Source organism: Hemitrygon akajei, chromosome 3 (genome assembly GCF_048418815.1).
Source record: "Hemitrygon akajei chromosome 3, sHemAka1.3, whole genome shotgun sequence".
Classification (NCBI taxonomy): Eukaryota; Metazoa; Chordata; class Chondrichthyes; order Myliobatiformes; family Dasyatidae; genus Hemitrygon; species Hemitrygon akajei.
In genome coordinates this window covers 933,042-952,527 of record NC_133126.1, presented here as the reverse complement: position 1 = coordinate 952,527, position 19,486 = coordinate 933,042, and the positions used below count along the sequence as shown (strand labels likewise).

The 19,486-nt window shown below is 42.2% G+C and overlaps 1 protein-coding gene across 9 annotated transcripts in view; it reads left to right on the top strand.

Annotated features, from left to right (window-relative positions):
- tmem63c (transmembrane protein 63C) overlaps nucleotides 1-19,486 on the top strand; it is a 616,893-nt gene that overhangs the window by 157,177 nt on the left and 440,230 nt on the right. For all 9 annotated transcript variants that reach the window (XM_073039119.1, XM_073039117.1, XM_073039118.1 and 6 more), the window contains 5 exons: nucleotides 1,901-1,938; nucleotides 3,675-3,817; nucleotides 4,606-4,657; nucleotides 13,324-13,432; nucleotides 14,083-14,156. In XM_073039119.1, coding sequence (XP_072895220.1) covers nucleotides 1,901-1,938; nucleotides 3,675-3,817; nucleotides 4,606-4,657; nucleotides 13,324-13,432; nucleotides 14,083-14,156 — 416 coding nt within the window. The remainder of the gene's footprint in view (nucleotides 1-1,900; nucleotides 1,939-3,674; nucleotides 3,818-4,605; nucleotides 4,658-13,323; nucleotides 13,433-14,082; nucleotides 14,157-19,486) is intronic.

The window sequence follows — 19,486 nt, the reverse complement described above, 5'->3', positions numbered from 1 at the left end:
AAGTGTACCAGTTCACAGAAATGGAGGGAGTTTGGATGGAAAAACTTGATAAGATATTTTATTACACCCTCTCAGAAATCCCATTATGATAGTAATCTCCCTGTTTGCTGGAGAAATTGTGGAAATCAAAATGCAAATCATTATCATATTTTTTGGGACTGCCCTGTTATCAAAGACTATTGGAGGGGGATACACAATGCCCTGCAAGACATCTTTAAATGTGAAATACCCTTAGAGAGTAAGACCATATATTTTGGGTATATACCTCAAGAATGGTTGAAAAGAGATAAATATTTAATGAATATACTGTTGATGGCTGGTAAAAAGACTCTTTCTAGGAAACGGTTATCACAGGAGAGCCCAACTTTAAATGCATGGATGGAAATTACAATGGACATTTACAAAATGGAGAAGAAAACAGCATCTGTTAATCATAAGCTGGAACAATTTGATTCATACTGGGGAAAATGGTTTAACTACATAATGCCTCATAGGTCTGATTTTATTCTCACAAATCAATGAATATGTTGTAAAAAAAGATCACTCCCTACTTGTACATAGTTTTTTTCCTTTTGCTTGTTTTTTCTTTCCACTCTTTTCCATAAGTGTATACCTCAGATAAATACTATGTGGAGATTTGTGACATACATGATTATATGATGTATATATACATCATATGGAAATACATCTTATGGAAATGTTTGTTTGATGATGTACTTCAATAAAAGAAATAAATTACAAAAACTAAAGGAAATCCCGCCTTTTGTGGCAGACAGGGTGAAGGTGCTCAGTGAAGCAGTCTCCCAATTTACCTCACCAGATACAGTAGATGACTCGTAGTTGAAGTGTTTTTTGCAGGAGTCCTAACGAAGGGTCTTGGCCCAAAACGTCGACAGTGCTTTTTCCTATAGATGCTGCCTGGCCTGCTGAGTTCCACCAGCATTTTGTGTGTGTTGATAGATTCTTGATTGGTCAAGGCAGGAAGGGATACGAGGAAAAGGTAGGAGACTGGGTCTTGAGAAGAAAAATTGGATCAATCATGATGAAATGATGGAGCAGACTCGATAGGGAAATGGCCTAATTCTGCTCCTATATCTTATGGTCTTATGGTAATTTCTGTGTTGCTAAAATTTCAGCTATTAAACGGTCTTTCCTGATCTGTTGATAATTATTGAGTCTGTTCATATGTCTTCATAGGTTCTTAGGTCTTTATTCTTTGGAGCGTAGAAGGTTGAGGGGGTACTTGGTATCCCCTTAAAATTATGAGGGGGATAGATAGAGTTGACGTAGATAGGCTTTTTCTGTTGAGAGTAGGGGAGATTCAAACAAGAGGACATGAGTTGAGAGTTAAGGGGCAAAAGTTTAGGGGTAACACAAGGTGAACGTCTTTACTCAGAGAGTGGTAGCTGTTTGGAACGAACTTCCAGTGGAAGTGGTAGAGGCAGGTTCGAGTTTGTCATTTAAAAAAAAATTGTATAGGTATATGGACAGGAAAGGAATGGAGGTTATGGGCTGAGTGCAAGTAGGTGGGACTACGTGAGAGTAAGCGTTCGGCACAGTCTAGAAAGGCCTAAATGGCCTGTTTCCATGCTGTAATTGTTATATGGTTTATATGTTATATGGTTATATGTTCTCATTTATTTAAATTTAATTATTGATGTTTGCTCATGTGACCGTTCTGCTAATTGTTAATTGCCAATGACCATTGGCACTAATGTCTTGTAAATTGGTGGTTGCTATTGTGTTGTATGTTATGGGATTGTCCTGTGTTTCAAGCTTGGCACCAAACCACAGTCAATTCTGGTATGTTTCACATACTGGCAATAAAGTGATTCTGATACTGATATGTGATCTTAGCTTCAAATTAATGGATTTTTCATTTTGTTTTGTTTTACGGCAGGGCTTCTGTTCATGGCTGACCACACTCTATCACATGAGGTATGTCCAATGTTCATTGCTTAATCATTGTGATTTCTGCTGTGTGAAGAGAGTTACATCCAGTTGCCTCCTTCAGCCACATGTCAGAATACAGAAGAAATGACGTGTCAATGGTAGCAGTGTCATGGTGACAATTTCCTTGTTAATGGACATTACCAGTTCCTGAGGAAGATGAGAAAAAGTCCATAAATATAATGAAAATAAATCAGAGAGGTGAAGAACCATTTAAATTAACACACAATAAAAAATGAAATTGCAAACAATCAGAAAGAATGATGTGACCAATGAAGTGTCTGTTTATTTAACACGTAGTACAGTGACTGGGTGTCAGAAGAAGGAATTACAGGAATAAGTTCTCCAGTTGGGTCTCAGTTTGAACAGAATTTCTGACAGAAGATTGTTTTATGTTCTACCTTCTAAAATATTGTGAAAAGAAATGGCTGTGTGGAATTATTATGGGTATTTCAGAACATCCTGTGGGTGGAGAGCCTCAGATCATTGTATGTTAGTAAATAGGAAGCATTTACCTCAAATGTTCTAGTGACAGTTAATGACTGAATGTTCATGAATCAACAAACACATGAAAGTAGTTTTTATTGCTCTTCTCCCAGTGGGATAAATGTAATCACTGATATCCTAGAACGTGGGGCATTTTCTTCAACTGTTTGCCAGTCAAACCTAGGACAATGTTGCTGAGTCCTTGATTCCCTCAGATCCTATTTCCATTAACCATAGGCATCCGGATCTCGGACAAGGTCTGGGTTTAACCAGCACCTAATGTTTCATGTTGGAAGATTGAGGATCTGGGAGAAAGGTAGATAATTGGGGAATGGGCTGAGAACGAGGAGAAGACTGGAGAACAGTGTGAGAAAGAATTGATGTTACAGGGTGTTGATTTTGTTAGTGTTATTGTCCATGCTAAGGTGGAGGTGAGGCACCTTCGGCAGTGTGTGTACAGATCGTACACAGAGACAATGAAAGACCAGTGATGTATTCCCAAGTCAGGATTGTATGCGACTTGAGGGGAAACTGCATATGGTGGTGTTCCTAATCACCTGTTGCCCATGACCTTCTTGGTCATAGAGGTTACGAATTTGTGAGGTCCTTTTGGATATCGGCAGTGCATTTTGTAGGTGGTATATTCTACATCAGTAGTGGAGGGAATGTTTTTTGGGTGATGAACTGGGATTGGGGTGGACTATCAAACATGCTGCTTTATCCAAGATGGGATGTGTTGGATTTGCAGTCATCTCTGCAAGTGGATGTTGTTCCTTTATATCCTGACTTGTGTCTTCTGCCTTATACCTTCCTGGGGAGGCTGTGAAGTGGCAGTATAGTCAACCACTGACTTGCTTGGTGTGAAATATTCACATTCAGTAGTGATGTCAATGTCAGGTTTTCTCCCTAGTTCCGTGTACACAGATGGTTTTGAACTGGGGCCCTGCTGAAAATGAGGGAGGTTTCTGTGAGGGGCTAGGGTGAAGAAGGGGCTCAGGGTAAGATTAGTTTCAGGGGTGAGGGCAAGGAGATAGTGATGAAGTTGGCAGAGGAGAGCATTTTAGGCAGAGTACATCGAGAGATAGGGCTCTGTAGGAGTGAGTGAGGAGCATTGGAAGCCACAACATGAGATGATGAACAAGGGCAGAGGAAGCAGAGGTGTTGGGAGGGGGTGGGCTGATATCAGTTCTTGTAGCTGTCTGTGAAACTGGAGCTGTATCCATTGTGTTTGTACTCAGAGATGATGAAATTCAATACAAGTGCGGAGTCGACGCCATCGTGTATCTCTCGTTCCAGCGTCACATCTTAGTTCTCCTCAGTGTGGTCTGTGTCTTCTCCATCGCCATCATCCTTCCTGTCAACTTCTCGGGGGAGCTGCTGGGTAAGGACCTGTGTTCTTCAGTCCGAGGATGGTGAATCTGTGCAATTCATTGCCACAGATGGCTGTGGAGGCTGTGTCTGGGCATACTTAAAACAGAGGTTAATAGGTTCTTGATTAGTAGGCATGTGAAGAGGTTATGGGGAGAAGGTAAGAGAATGTTTTATGGTCTTATAAAGAGGAATAATAAATAAGCCATTGAATGGCGGTGCAGACTTGATGGGCTCAATGGCCTAATTCTGCTCCTATGTCTGGGATCTTACTGGGGGCATAGAGGCACAGGTAGAGAAGGCATGGCACCAGAGGTCAGCAGTGCACACACAAACATGGGTATTAGTGTGTGTAACAGACTAGGTGGGGTGGTGACAAGAGGTGTGGCAGATGGATCAAAAGCCTGGCAAAAGAGTTGCATCCTAAAGATCATTGTAGGGAAGAGAGAGGTGCAGAGGGGTAATTTCCTGAATTGGAGGTGTTGGCACTAGTTATTACATTTGTGAATACCTGCTGCCTCTTTGTTTGGAGGCTTGCAGAGAAATCAGGGCGGTGGTGGACCAGAACAAGTTCAGGTCCTGTGAGACCATGGGTTGATATAAGTTTTCACATTGGAGAGACTGGGGTAGAACTAGGAGCTGAGGAAGGGGAGGGCAAGTGAATTGGTCAAAAGCGTGAATCTAGTCTTGGGCTGCAGACTCTGGATGAAACCACTGGCTCTGACCACTGGGAGGGGCAGGTTTGTGCTGTGTCTTGTTGCACTTGCACCTACCACTGACTGATGAATGTTTATGTTCCAGGAGACAGCCCGCAACACTTTGGCCGTATAACCATCGCAAACGTTCCTGCAGAGTGAGTGAGGAAGGACTGTCTGTAATTCCACAACGCAGCGACCATCTACCCTCCCGCTGAACTGGTCCCATGTATTTCTGCCACCCATCAGTCTCCCTGTGGTACCCCCCTCCCATCCATTGCCAACAGGAACATCTCTGTTTCCTTTTACTATATTCCCTATTCAAGTGTGGAGTCAATGCCATTCTATACCCCCTTCTCGTCTGATCTGTCTCAATGCTGCTATCACGTCCATGGTGGTCCCTCACTGCTGCCAGTCTCTCCTGCACTCCCAACCATCCCCTACCCAAGCTTACTTCTCCATCAGTTCTGCTCACCTATCTATCATTCATGCCCATCCCAACTGGCCTGCCTTCATCATTTGCCATCCCCTTATACCCAGCTGTCTACGCCAGTCTTACAAGCCTCACAGAAATGATGATGGTGTTGATGACGAGGACTGGGAATTTGTGAAAGGACATTTTCACCCAGAAGATGATTGCACTGCCTAAGAGGAGATGGATGCAAAGATTCCCACAATATGTAAGAAGTAGATATGGGGAAAGTAACTGGAGGGGTTTGAGAGAGACAGGATCATCTTTCATGTGGAGAGGCAAAGGTTGATTAGGGAGACACAAGAGACTGAAGATGATGGAATCCGCATCAACAATCTACTGGAGCGACTCAGTAGAAGAAGCACCATCTGTTGAGGATGGGGTGTGAGGGGCCTATCAATACTTTCCATCAGCACTGATTAGGGTGTATGTATGTAGGAAATCACATCTCATGAAATTTTGTTTATTTATGTTGAGGTTGAATTTGAAGAGGTAGCAAGATGATTGATGATGGCAGGGCAGCAGACGTTGTCTACACAGACTTTAGCAAGGCCTTTGACAAGGTCATATGTGATAGGCTGGTTTGGAAAGTTGGCTCACATGGGACCTAAGTGAGTAGGCAACAGGATAGAAAATAGGCTAGGTGGAAAGAGACAGATGGTGGTGGTGAAAGATTGTTATTCAGATTGGGTGTCTGTGTTCAGTAATGTGCCACAGAGATTGGTCCCCAGTTGTTCATCATCAGTATCAGCAACGTGTGGATGATATCATCATTAGTGGTGTAGTGGACAGTGATGAAGGTTGTCCAAGGTTACCACGGGATCTAAATGAAGTCCAAAAGTGAGCTAAGGAATGGCCAATAGAATTTAACTCAGACAAGTGTAAAGTGTTTCCTCGTGGTCAGCCAAATGAGGATAGGGCTTACAGAGTAAATGACTGGACCCTGGAAAGTGTTATAGACTAGAGATCCCAGGAGTACAAGGACGTAGTTCCCTGAAGTTGATAACAAGATGTTGAAGAAGTTGTTTGGCACTTGGATATTTAGAAAGAGGATGTGCTGGAGGTTTTGGAAAGCATCAAGTTGAACAAGCCACCGGGACCAGATGAGATGTACCCCAGGCTACTGTGGGAAGCGAGGGAGAAGATTGTTGAGCCTCAGGCAATGATCTTTGCATAATCAATGGGGACGGGAGTGGTTCCAGAAGATTGGAGGGTTGCAGATGTTGTTCCCTTTTCAAGAAAGGGAGTAGAGATGGCCCAGGAAATTATAGAGCAGTGAGTCTTCAGTGGCTGGTAAGTTGATGGAAAAGGTTCTGAGAGGCAGGATTTATGAACATTTGGAGAGGTATAATATGATCAGAAATAGTCAGCAGGGCTTTGTCAAAGGCATGTCATTCCCTACAAGCCTTATTGAATTTATTGAGGATGTGACTAAACATGTTGATGAAGATAGACCAGTAGATGCAGTGTATATGGATTTCAGCAAGGCATTTGATAAGGTACCCCATGCAAGGCTTATTGAGCAAGTAAGGAGGCATGGGATCCAAGGGGACATTGCTTTCTGGATCCAGAACTGGCTTGCTCACAGAAGGCAAAGGGTGATTGTAGACAGGTCATATTCTGCATGGAGGTCATTGACCAGTGGTGTGCCTCAGTGATCTGTTCTGGGACCCCTTCTCTTCGTTATTTTTATAAAAGACCTGGATGAGGAAGTGGAGGGAAAGGTTAGTAATTTTGCTGAAGACACAAAGGTTGGTGGTGCTGTGGATAATGTGGAGGGCTGTCAGAGGCTACAGTAGGTCATCGATAAGATACAAAACTGGGCTGAGAAATGGGATATGGATTCATCCAGATAAGTGTGAGGTGGTTCATTTTGGTAGGTCAAATATGATGGCAGAATATAGCATTAATGGTAAGACACTTGGCAGTGTGGAGGACCAGAGGCGATCTTCAGGTCTGAGTCCATAAGGACACTCAAAGCTGCTGTGCAGGTTGACTCTGTGGTTAAGAAGGAATATAGTGTATTGGCCTTCATCAACCATGGGATTGAGTTTAAGAACCGAGAAGTAATGTTCCAGCTATATAGGACCCTGGTCACACCCCACTTGGAGTACTGTACTCAATTCTGGTCACCTCACTACAGGAAGGATGTGGAAACTATAGAAAGGGTGCAGAGGAGATATACAAGGAAGTTGCCTGGATGGATTGGGGAGCATGCCTTATGAGGAGAATAGGTTGAGTGAACTCAGCCTTTTCTCCTTGGAGCGATGAAGGATAAGAGGTGATCTGATAGAGGTGTATAAGATGATGAGAGGCCTTGATTGTGTGGATAGTCAGAAGCTTTTTCCCAGGGCTGAAATCGCTAGCACAAGAGGCACAGTTTTAAGGTGCTTGGAAGTAGCTACAGAGGAGATGTCAGGTTAAGTTTTTTACGTAGAGAGTGGTGAGTGCGTGGAATGGGCTGCCTGCGATGGTGGTGGAAGCAGATACGATAGGGTCTTTTAAGAGACCTCTGGATAGGTACATGGAGCTTAGAAAAATAGAGGGCTATGGGTAACCCTAGGTAATTTCTAAAGTAATTATACAGTATGTTCGGCACAGACAAAGGGCCTGTATTGTGCTGTAGGTTTTCTATGTTTCGTTCTTCAGGGCACTGAGTACAGGAGTTGAGACATTATGTTACAACTGTACAAGATATTAGTGAGACTACAGTTGGTGAATTGTGTGCAGGCTGTGATTAAGCTTGAAAGAATGCCGTAAAGTTTCATCAGGATGTTACTAGCACTGGAGGAGTTGAGTTATAAGGAGATGCTGGTCAGTCTGGGATTGTTTTCTTGAACGAAGGAAGTTGTGTGGTGACTGTAAAGAGATGAATCGTCAGTCTTTCCCTCAAGGAAGACGAATCTTAAATTTAAGGGCATTGATGAGTTAATGTGAGAGGGGAAAGATTACAAGGGGACCTGAAGGGTAATTTTTCACACAGTGGGTGACAGTTATGTGGAACAAACTGCCAGAGGAAGTGGTAGTGGCAGATACAGTCATAGCATTTAAAAGAAACTTGGACATAAACATGGATAGGAAAGGTTTAGAGCAGTAGTTCCAGAATAGTTTTTGGGTAACCACCTTCTTGGCTCCCAGCCGACATCTCCAGCACCCTCCTCTCCCTTTCCAGCCAATATATAAAATTTATAAATTTTTGATTTATGATGCATAGGAAAGAATAAGAAATACAATTCAAAGTAGTGATAAATAATTGCAAAAATTATTTAAACCTGCTTAAAGCCACCAATAAAGATATTTCCTTATTTAATTAGAGTAAAAACAATTATCATCAACAATTTTAGAGTGTAAAATTGTAGTCCAATTATTCATTACTTCATTGCTTTTCCACCTTTCAATGAGATGGATGGGCTTGGTCCAGTGATATCAGCTTCTCAACAGGTTGAATGTCACTAAAAAGGAGTATCAAATCCCTACATTCAGAAATATGCAGTCTGCTTCACTGCTTTGAAAGAAGTTGTGTAATTGCACTGAAACCACACTCCACTATGTATGATTTTGTAAAGACAATAAAGACCATCTTGACCCTTATTCCACAGTAAAGGATAGTGTTCAGAGATATCTTTCTATAATCAAAAGTCTTCATGTGATTTTTTTTTACCTCTACTTCAGCTCAGTCATTTTGTCATGAGATCAGTTCCTCTTCCATCCTTCCTGTTAGTTACTCATTACAAGTGTTAAGGAATAGATTTATTACCCGATCTGGAATCTGGATTGAGAGAAGATCCTGAAATCTCTCTGATATGTCTTTATGCAGATCACCTGGGAGGGGCGCAGTATATTTGAAGATCATTATCTGGTGTTCTTTCTTTTTCTTTCAACTCAGGGAGGTTCAGACATGTGGAAAAGGTCACATCAGCCAATGTTGCCTTTGACAGAAATATGGAGACAACTGATTAGATTTTGATGATTCACATAACTTCCTTGCAATTGAAGATAGATTTGATTAAACTTTGTGAATAATTCTGACAAATAAGCAATGTAATGCTTAATATTCTTGAGTTGATTACTGAATGAAGCATTGGGTCTTCAAAGATTTTTTTCAGTTTCAAAACATAAATATGTTGTCAGGTAGTTTCATTTTGAGTGCTATAAGACCATCAGATAATAAAATACAGGAGCAGAATTAGGCCATTTTGTCCATCGAATCTGCTCTGCTATTTCATCATAGCTGATCCATTTTCCCTCTCAGACCGAATCTCCTGCTTTCTTTCCATATCCCTTCATGCCCTGACTAGTCAAGAATCTATCAATATCTGCCTTAAATGTACTAAAGATGGGACCTCCACAGCTGACTGTGGCAGTGAATTCCACAGATTTACCACTCTCTGGCTAAAGAAACATCTCTGTTTTGAAAGGATGCCCCTGTATTCTGAGGCTGTGTCCTCTGGTCTTAGACTCTCCCAGCCTAGGAAACATCCTCTCCACATCCACTCTATCAAGGCCTTTCACCATTTGATAGGTTTCAATAAGGTCACCCCTCACTCTTCTGAATTCTAGTGATACAGGCCCAGAACTTTCAAATGCTCTTCATAAGGCAAGTCGTTCAATCCTGGAATCATTTTTGAGAGCCTACGTTGAACCCTCTCCAATGTTAGAACATCCTTTCTAGGATCAGGGGCCTAAAACATTTCACAATACTCCAGGTGATGCCTCACCAATGCTTTGTAAAGTCTCAACATTACATCCTTGCTATTATATTCTAGTCCTTTTGAAATGAATGCTAGCATCATATTTGCTTTCCTCACCAGTGACATAACCTGCAAATTAACCTTCAGGTAATTCTGCACAAAAACTTTCAAGTCTCTTTGCACTTCACATTTTTGAATTTTCTCTCCATTTGGAAAATAAACTTTTACCAAAGTGCATGATCATACACTTCCCGACGCTGTAATCCATCTGCCAATTCTTTGCCCATTCTCCTAATCTATCTAAGTTCTTCTGTGCCCTCTTTATTTCTTCAGAATGACCTGCCTCTCCACCTATCTTTGTAGTGTCCACAAACTTTTCAGCAAAGCCATCAAATCTATCATCCAAGTCATTGACGTATAACATAAAAGGAAGTGATCCTAACATAACCCCATGTGGAACACCAGTAGTCATTGGCAGCCAACCAGAAAATTCTCCCTTTATTCCCACTCTTTGCTTCCAGCCATTCAGCCATTGCTTAATTCTTGCTAATATCTTTACTGTAATACCATAGGCTCTTAACTTGTTAAGCAGCTTCATATGTGGCATCTTGTCAAAGTCCTTCTGAATATCCAAGTACACAACATCCATCGATTCTCTTTTGTCTATCCTGCATGTTACTTCTTCAAAGAATTCCAACAGATTTGTCAGGCAAGATTTTCCCTTGAGGAAATAAAGCTGACTACAACCTATCTTATGTGTATTCAAGTACTTCAAAACCACATCCTCAACTGTCAACTCCAACATCTTCCCAACCACTGAGATGAAGTGGCCTACAATTTCCTTTCTACTGCCCCTCTCCCTTCTTGAAGAGTGGAGTGACATTTGCAATTTTCCAGTCTTCCAGGTGTATAAGATGATGAGAGGTGTGGATAGTCAGAGGCTTTTTCTCAGGGCTGAAATGACTGACAGGAGAGGACACAGTTTTAAGGTGCTTGGAACTAGGTACAGAGGAGATGTCAGGGGCAAATTTTGTATGCAGAGGGTGGTAAGTGCATGGAATGGGTTGCCGACGACTGTGGTGTAGATGGATTGGATAGGGTCTTTTAAGAGACTCCTGGATAGGTACATAGAGCTTAGAAAAATAGAGGGCAATGGGGTAACCCTAGGTAATTTCTAAAATAAGTACATGTTCGGCACAGCATCGTGGGCCTAAGGGCCTGTATTGTGCTGTAGGTTTTCTATGTTTCTATGACCATTGCAGAATCTAGTGATTCTTGGAAGATCATTACTAATGACTCCAAAATCTCTTTTGTCATCTCTTTATCTACCTTCAGACCTTTCAGTTTTCGAAGATACTTCTCCCTCGTAATGGCAACTTCACATACTTCTGACCTCTGACGCTCTCAAACTTCCAGTATTCTGTTAGAATCTTCCACAATGAAGACTGATGCAAAAGTGACAGTGAAGCCATCTGACTTCTGTGTACAACAGCAAGCATTAAAACTGTTGATCATCCTCAATACAAATTTCTTAAAATAGTTGAGAATTGAGAGCATGGTACCTGATTTTATTTACTGCTGTGATAACAGTATTTAATAATTTATGCAGCTGATCATGTAGGAATTTTGTGAGAAGGTATCTGAATTATGCAGTGAATGATAAATACTATTAAGTTACATACAGTTTTTTTTCAAGAAAGTAATAGCCTAGGATGGTGTCCTTTCATTGATGGTGCCCATCTGTTGCACAAGCAAGAATATTGTTGAGCAGAATGTCCTGTTTGAAAAATTTTTCAACAACCTGAAATATTGACTCTCCGTCATATCTTTTTCTAGCCCCTTGCAAATAAAAACCCTAGTACCATGCTACACACACAAAACATTTCAAAGCGTTTCCGCCTGAAACACCGACAATACTCTTTTCCATAGATGCTGCCTGTGTTGCTTGGATTTTCAGCATCTGCAGATTTTCTCTTGTTTGTGATTACTGTACCATGCTTCCATGTTTTATGAGGCAAACATAAACAAGAAGCAAAGATTCATTGCCTGGCAAATTGACCTATCCAACTGCAGAGCAAATTCCATTGTCCCATTCATGTTGCACATTGTGTCTTCCACATTCTCAGACATTTCAACGGAGTTGTCACTGAGTGGAATTACTTTAATTATTTGGTCTGGTGACTTATGTAAAACCTTACCCAGAACCTCTCTTACTGTAGCAAAGTCAGTTCTTCTCCAATTGTAAGGGGCTTTCCAGATTTAACAATGAGCAATGGAATATTGTATGAAGCATGCAAACCATTACTGTTTTGTTGTGAAGTGCTGGCATACATGTTTTGAATGTTTTTTTCATTTCTGAAAGTTTTCATGAAGTGACTGACAATAAGCCAAGTTCTTGTTTGCTTTATCAGAGTGTATTTTCTTCAAATATTCAAGGAGCCTGGACAGTTTCATTGCTTCATTTGAAAAAAAAACTTTTTCACACAACAGATATATTGGCTACTGTTAGTTGCTTGGTGCTGGTATAAATCCATATTTCAGGTACTCTGTCAACCTACTGCTCTTAATTAAAAATGGGATCAGGGTGATAATGAGAGACATAGAAACAGAGAAAACCTACAGCACAATACAGGCTCTTTGGCCCACAAAGCTGTGCTGAACATGTCCTTACCTGAGAAATTACCTAGGGTTACCCATAGCCCTTTATTTTACAGTGAACGGTAGGGCACTGACGGGTGTAGTAGAGCAAAGGGATCTGGGAATACTGGTCCATCATTCATTGAGAGTAGCATCACAGGTAAATAAGATTGTAAAGAAAGCTTTTGGAACACTGCATTGGCATTCAGAAATCAAAATTATCCAGTACAGGAGATGGGATGTTATGTTGACGATGTATAAGATATTACTGAGGCCCACTAGGGAGTATTGTGTGCAGTTGTGGTCACCTGCCCACAGGAATAATGTAAGTAAGGTTGAACGAATGCACTGAAAAATTACAAGGATTTTGCTGGGTCTGGAGGAATTGAATTATAATGAAAGATTGAATAGGTTAGGACTTTATTCTTTGGAACATAGAAGATTGAGAGGAGATTTGATTGAATATACAAAATTATGGAGGTGTATCGATTGGGAAAATGCAAGCAGGCCTTTTCCACTGAGGTTTGGGTAGGACTACAACCAGAGGTCATGGGTTAAAGGTGAAAGGTGAAAAGTTTAAGGAGCACATGAGAGGAAACTTCTTCACTCAGAGGATCAAGACAGTATGGAATGAGCTGCTAGCACAAATGGTACATGTGAGCACAATTTTAACTTTTAAGAGAAGTTTGGATAGGTATATGGATGGTAGGGAATGAAGGGCTATGGTCCTATTGCAGGTCAATAAACTGCAGGGAGAAGGTAGTTTAAATGGTTCAGCATGGACTAGATAGACCTATTTCTGTACTATACTTTTCTATGATTCTATGACTCAAAGACATGGCAGATCTTATCACACTTATGTGCCCACTGCCTCAATCATTCCCTGCAACTCCCTCCTCCACCTGTTACCATGATTTCCAGTTTCTGATCACTCCTTCTCTTCCTCTGTTACTTCATTCCCCTTCTCTCAGTTCTGCTGCCTCTGGTACTTCTACTGCTGAAGCTCTGGATTTTTGTTTTCTAGTGATCGGCTGCTGTGGCTACATAGTATATTTGCGCTCTTCTACTTCATTGTGACGGTGATCTGCATGGGACATCACTCTCTACAGCTTGATTATAAGGAGAATGAGAAGGTGAGCCTCAAGTGAATGAACACATTGTGTTAATGTGCAGGAGCTGACAGTTTCACAAGCCTGCAAAGGAATGCTTGGCTCATCTTCCTACTCTGGCTAGTGCTTCCTGGAGAGGCTTTCATCCAGGATAAGTGTTTTAATTTTCACATTTTATTTTAATGTTATGAGCCCCACAGTTCTCTGCCTGATGAAGCCAATTTTTTCATTCATGAAAATCCTCCCTCAGTGTCAGCGTAGGTGTATGTGAAGCTGTCCAATCACCACAGTGTCACCTGGGGAAGGGAACCTGTAGTCCCTGAGGATTGAGAATGACTGCTTCTAGCCTGGTTCTGAAGTGATTAATAGGGCCAGTGTGGGATCTGTAGTCCCTTTTACAAAACTCAGAATTCTTTAGACAGGCACAAGTACAGGCAGGGAATGGTGGTCTATAGACCATGGCAAATGGGGTTACTTTGAATTGGCACTTGACAGTACTCAAAGGTTTGTACAGGAGTAAAGTAATTCCCTTAAAATCAAGTCCAAGGATGCAGTCACCTTGAGCAGCTCTTTTCAGTTGTTCTTGGACTGGATGACAGGTGTTGGTTTGGGGACATGGTTTGTGTGCTATAAGTGCTATGACCTAATCTAGCTGTAGCCTTTTTCTTCCAAAGGTCGCAAGGACATTGCTGATCTCACAAATCCCAAAAGACATCACAGATGCAAGTCTCATCATCAAGCACTTCCAGTGAGTCCTACGGCTTTGAACAAGTCAACTTTGGGAGGAGCAGTGAGTGGGTGGGGATGTTGAGAGTGAGATACTGGGGTTACGGAAGTGAATGGTCTGTATTGCTGAGTCCATGTGTATTGGAGAAGGGAAGGCTGTGGGGAGAACTGATGGTAAATTATAAAATAAGGTCATCCCTGTATAGTGAAATTTTGTTCTGCTCAGTAGAACGATTGAGTGGTCAGATATTATTTAAAAAAAGGGAAAGAATTAATAGCGGATAAGGAGAACAGTTGCATGAGGCAGGCATTTGAATGCAATAGGGTAAATTACTTCCTCCTAAGCAGTAAATGATCTATGACAGTAATTACTATCTGCATTTTCAACAATGATTTGACCATTTTCTAAGTTTCTCTGTGCTTGAACTACTGTCCCTAGCAATACAAGACAGTGTCGTTTATCTCACAGTCTGTCAACTGTGGATAGATCACATTTCCACGTAGTTCCTTCTCAGGAGCATTTTACAAGTCAATCTCATTGATCATATTTGGCTTCTGTTGGAATCAAGCCAATGTAACCACATGCTGCCTTCTTTATGCGTCACAAATATTGAATTCCATCATTGGATTGGAGCTGTGGTGGCTTCTTGCCTGCTGACCTTGATAACAGCCGTAAGACCATAAGAGATATGAGCAGAATTAGGCCATTCTGCTCTTCGAATCTGCTCTGCCATTCCATCATGGCTGATTTATTATCCCTCTCAATGCCAGGGACCTTGTCAAATGCCTTACTAAAGTCAGGCTTGCCAGCCTATAATTTCCAGGTTTATTTTTAGAGCCTTTCTTAAACAGTGGAACAACATTAGCTATTCGCCAATCCCCTGCTACTTCATCTGTTGCTAAGGATGACATAACTAACTTTGTTAGGGCCCCAGCAATTTTTTGCACTTGCCTCCAGCCGGGTCTAAGGAACACTTTGTCAGGCCCTGGGGATTTATCCACCCTCATTTGGCTCAGGACAGCAAACAGCTCCTCCTCCATACAGGGTCCATGAAGTCTATGCCGTTTTGCCTCACTTCTATAGTTTCTGTGTATTTTTCCTGAGTAAATACAGATACAAAAAATCCATTTAAGATCCCCCCCATCTCTTTTGGCTCCACACGTAGATTACCGTTTGATTCTACCAGAGGACCAATTTTGTCTCTTGCATTCTTTCTGCTGTTAACATATCTGTACAATCTGTTACGATTCTCCTTCATCTTGTCTGCGAGGGCAACGTCATGTTTTCTTTTAGCCCTCCTGATTTCTTTCGTAAGTGTTGTCTTCTACTTCATAAAGCACCTCATTTGTTCTTATCTTTCTATACCTGCTGTGCACTTCCCTTCCACTCTGTTGCATCTAAAACAATGGAACACTGGAACATCCTGCCCCTCCTGCAACTGAGTCTCTCTAATGGCTACAAAATCATAATTCCAGGTATTGATCCATGTCCGGAGCTCATCTGCCTTTCCTACAATACTTAAATAGGTATCAATGAGACCTTCCCTCATTCTTCTAAACTCTAGTGAGTACAGGCTCAGAACCTGTTTTAGGAGGAGTTATAGGCAGGTGGTCACTCCAGGGCCATGGGAGATGGACAATTGGGTCACAGTCAGGATGGGGAAAGAGTGGATTGCAACCTGTCCCATGTGCTAGTGAGGGTAGAAAAAAGATGATTTGGCAGATAAATGCATGGCTGAGAAGCTGGTGCAGGGGACAGAGCTTCAGGTTCTTGGATCATTGGGATCTCTTCTGGGGGAGGTATGACCTGTTCAAAAGTGATGGGTTTCACCTGAACCTGAGGGGGACCAATATTCTCACAGGGAGGTTTGTTAGACCTGTTGGGGAGGGTTTAAACTAATATGGCAGGGGGGTGGGAACCAGAATGAAGGGACTCAGGATGGGACAGATGGTTAAAAAAGCAAAGACAGAACATAGAAAACACAGAAAACCTACGGTACAATACAGGCCCTTTGGCCCATGATGCTGTGCCAAACATGTAATCTTAGAAATTACCTAATGTTACCTATAGCCCTCTATTTTTCTAACCTCCATGTACCTATCCAAGAGTCGCTTAAAAGACCCTATCATATCTGCCTCTACCACCGTTGGCGGCAGCCCATTCCACGCACTCACCACTCTGTGTAAAAAACTTACCCCTGACATCTCCTCTGTATGTACTTCCAAGCACTTCAAAACTGTGTTGTCTTGGATTAGCCATTTCAGCCCTGGGGAAAAAAAACTCTGACTATCCACATGATCAATGCCTCTCATCATCTTATACCGTTGGCCCTCCTTATCCGCGAATTCCGCATGCGCGAATTCAACCAACCGCGAATCGCAAAAACCTGGAAGTGCTCTTCCAGCACTTGTTGTTCGAACATTACAGACTTTTTTTCTCTTGTCATTATTCCCTAAACAATGCAGTATAACAACCATTTTACATAGCATTTACATTGTATTAGGTATAAGAAGTAATCTAGAGATAATTTAAAGTATACGGGAGGATGTGCGTGGGTTATTGTGGATCAGGATCGAAAAAAATCGGAAGTTCTCTTACTAAGTAAGTCAGAACAGGTACATCCGGTATTATTTAGCGTCAGTTGGTCACACGTTCGTCTTAGTATATTGTACATAATTTACCTTTCTATGCATATAAAACACTTAAGAATGTATGTTTCAATGCCGAGCTCATGAAGTTCCCGAGTTCGATCCAGTGACAGACCACTTCCGAGTGCGCTCTCCACCATGCCGGGTTGATGTGGAGGATCAAAAACCCAAAACCCCAAAACCCAATAATTAAACCTCTGTGTTGCTTAGTAATAATTGTAGCTTTCATCGGGGCAGAGCCTTTCTCACTTTATCCTTTAAAATTGTTCTGATCATTGACTGACGTAGCCTAACGCTTTTCCAATGACCGATGGCGTTTCACCTCTATCCGATCACTTTATTATTTCCATTTTATTTTCAATCGTGATCGTGATTATTTTCGTGAACAGAAACACTGCGGATTCAGAGCTCGGCTGCCGGGTCTTAATGTCCACCACACTGAGAAAGGTTAAATAAGGTCTGGTGTTCCGCTGGGTCCTAAGGTTCACTGCATTGAGACAGGTTGAATAAGGGACTTGAGCATCCGCGAATTTTGGTATCTGTGAGGGGTCCCAGAATCAATCCCTCGCGGATAAGGAGGGCGGACTGTACACCTCTATCAGGTCACCTCTCATCTTCCACCGCTCCAAGGAGAAAAGGCCGAGTTTACTCAACCTATTTTCATAAGGCATGCTCCCCAATCCAGGCAACATCCTTGTAAATCTCCTCTGCACCCTTTCTATAGTTTCCACGTCCTACTTGTAGTGAGGTGATTAGAACTGAGCAGAGTACTCCAAGTGGGGCCTGACCAGGGTCCTATATAGCTATAACATTACCTCTTGGCTCTTAAACTCAATCCCACAGTTCATGAAGGCATACCTTCTTAACCACAGAGTCAACCTGCACAGCAGCTTTGAGTGTCCTATGGACTCGGACCCCAAGATCCCTCTGAGCCTCCACACTGCCAAGAGTCTCACCATTAATACTATATTCTGCCTTCATATTTGACCTATCAAAATGAACCACTTCACACTTATCTGGGTTGAACTCCATCTGCCACTTCTCAGCCAAGTTTTGCATCCTATCGATATCCCGCTGTAACCTCTGACAGCCCTTCACTTTATCCACGACACCCCCAACCTTTGTGTCATCAGAAAATTGACTAACCCTTCCCCTCACTTCCTCATCCAGGTCATTTATAAAAATCACCAGGAGAAGGGGTTCCAGAATAGATCCCTGAGTCACACCACTGGTCACTGACCTCCATGCAGAATATGAACCATCTACAACCACTCTTTGCCTTCTGTGAGCAGGTCAATTCTAGATCCACAAAGCAAGGTCACCTCGGATCCCATGTCTTCTTACTTTCTCAATAAGCTTTGCATGGGGTACCTTATCAAATGCCTTGCTGAAATCCATATATTCTACATCTACTGCTCTACCTTCATCAATGTGTTTAGTCACATCCTCAAAAAATTCAGTCAGGCTCGTAAGGTATGACCTGTGTATGACAAAGCCATGCTGACTATTCCTAATCATCTGTCTCTCCAAATATTCACAAATCCTGCTTCTCATGATCTTTTCCATCATCTTACTAACCATTGAAGTAAGACTCACTGGTCTATAATTTCCTAGGATATCTTGACTAAGGGAACAACATCTGCAACCCTCCAGTCCTCCAGAACCTCTTCCATCCCCATTGATGATGCAAAGATCATTGTCAGGTGCTCAGCAATCTGCTCTCTTGCCTCCCACAGTAGCCTGGGGTACATCTCATATGGTCCCAGAGACTTAACCAACTTGATGCTTTTGAAAAGCTCCGGTACATCCCCTTTCTATTGTCTATATGCTCAAACTTTTCAGTCCACTGTAAGTCATCCTACAATCGCCAAGTCCTTTTCCATAGTGAATACTGAAGCAAAATACTCATTAAGCATCTCTGCTATCTCCTCCGATTCCATACACTATTTTTAAAAAATCGCAGTAAGAGGCGGAAAGGGAAGATGTAAAAGAAGCTCGGAGAGAAGCTGTTTTTTTTAACTGATCGTGGTAAAGAGGCTAGACTGCGCAGGCGCGTGACGTAGCGCGCCAAATGTTTAAAAAGGAGAGGAAGTTTTCAACGGTTATTTAAATCACAGCAAGAGGTGGAGACGGAAGAGGTAAAAGAAGCTCGGAGAGCAGCTGTTTTTTTTAACTGATCACAGCAAAGAGGCTAGACTGTGCAGGTGCGTGAAAGTCAGCTTCTGAGATCAGCGGGGGAATTTAAAAAGCGAGCCGAGGCTGAGTACGAGCTTCACTCCAGGTGAGGTAAGGCCGGGTAAGCTCCTTTAATTAATCTAATTAACTTAGGAGTAGGTAATGGAGGCAGCAGTTAGGGCAGTTGAGTGCTCCGTTTGCAGTATGTGGGAAGTCAGGGCAAGCACTGTTGTCCCTGATGACTACACCTGCAAAAGGTGCATCCAGCTGCATCTCCTGACAAACCGTGTTAGGGAACTGGAGCTGGATGAACTTCGGATCATTCGTGAGGCAGAGGCAGAAATAGACAGAAGTTTCAAGGAGATTGTCACACCTTGGAGTCAGGAGACAGGTGACTGTCAGGAGAAGGAAGGGGAATAGACAGGAAGGGCAGAGCACCCCTTGTGGCCGTTCCCATCAACAATAAGTATACCGTTTTGGATACTGTTGGTGGGGACGACCTACCAGGAACAAGTTGCAGTGGTTGTG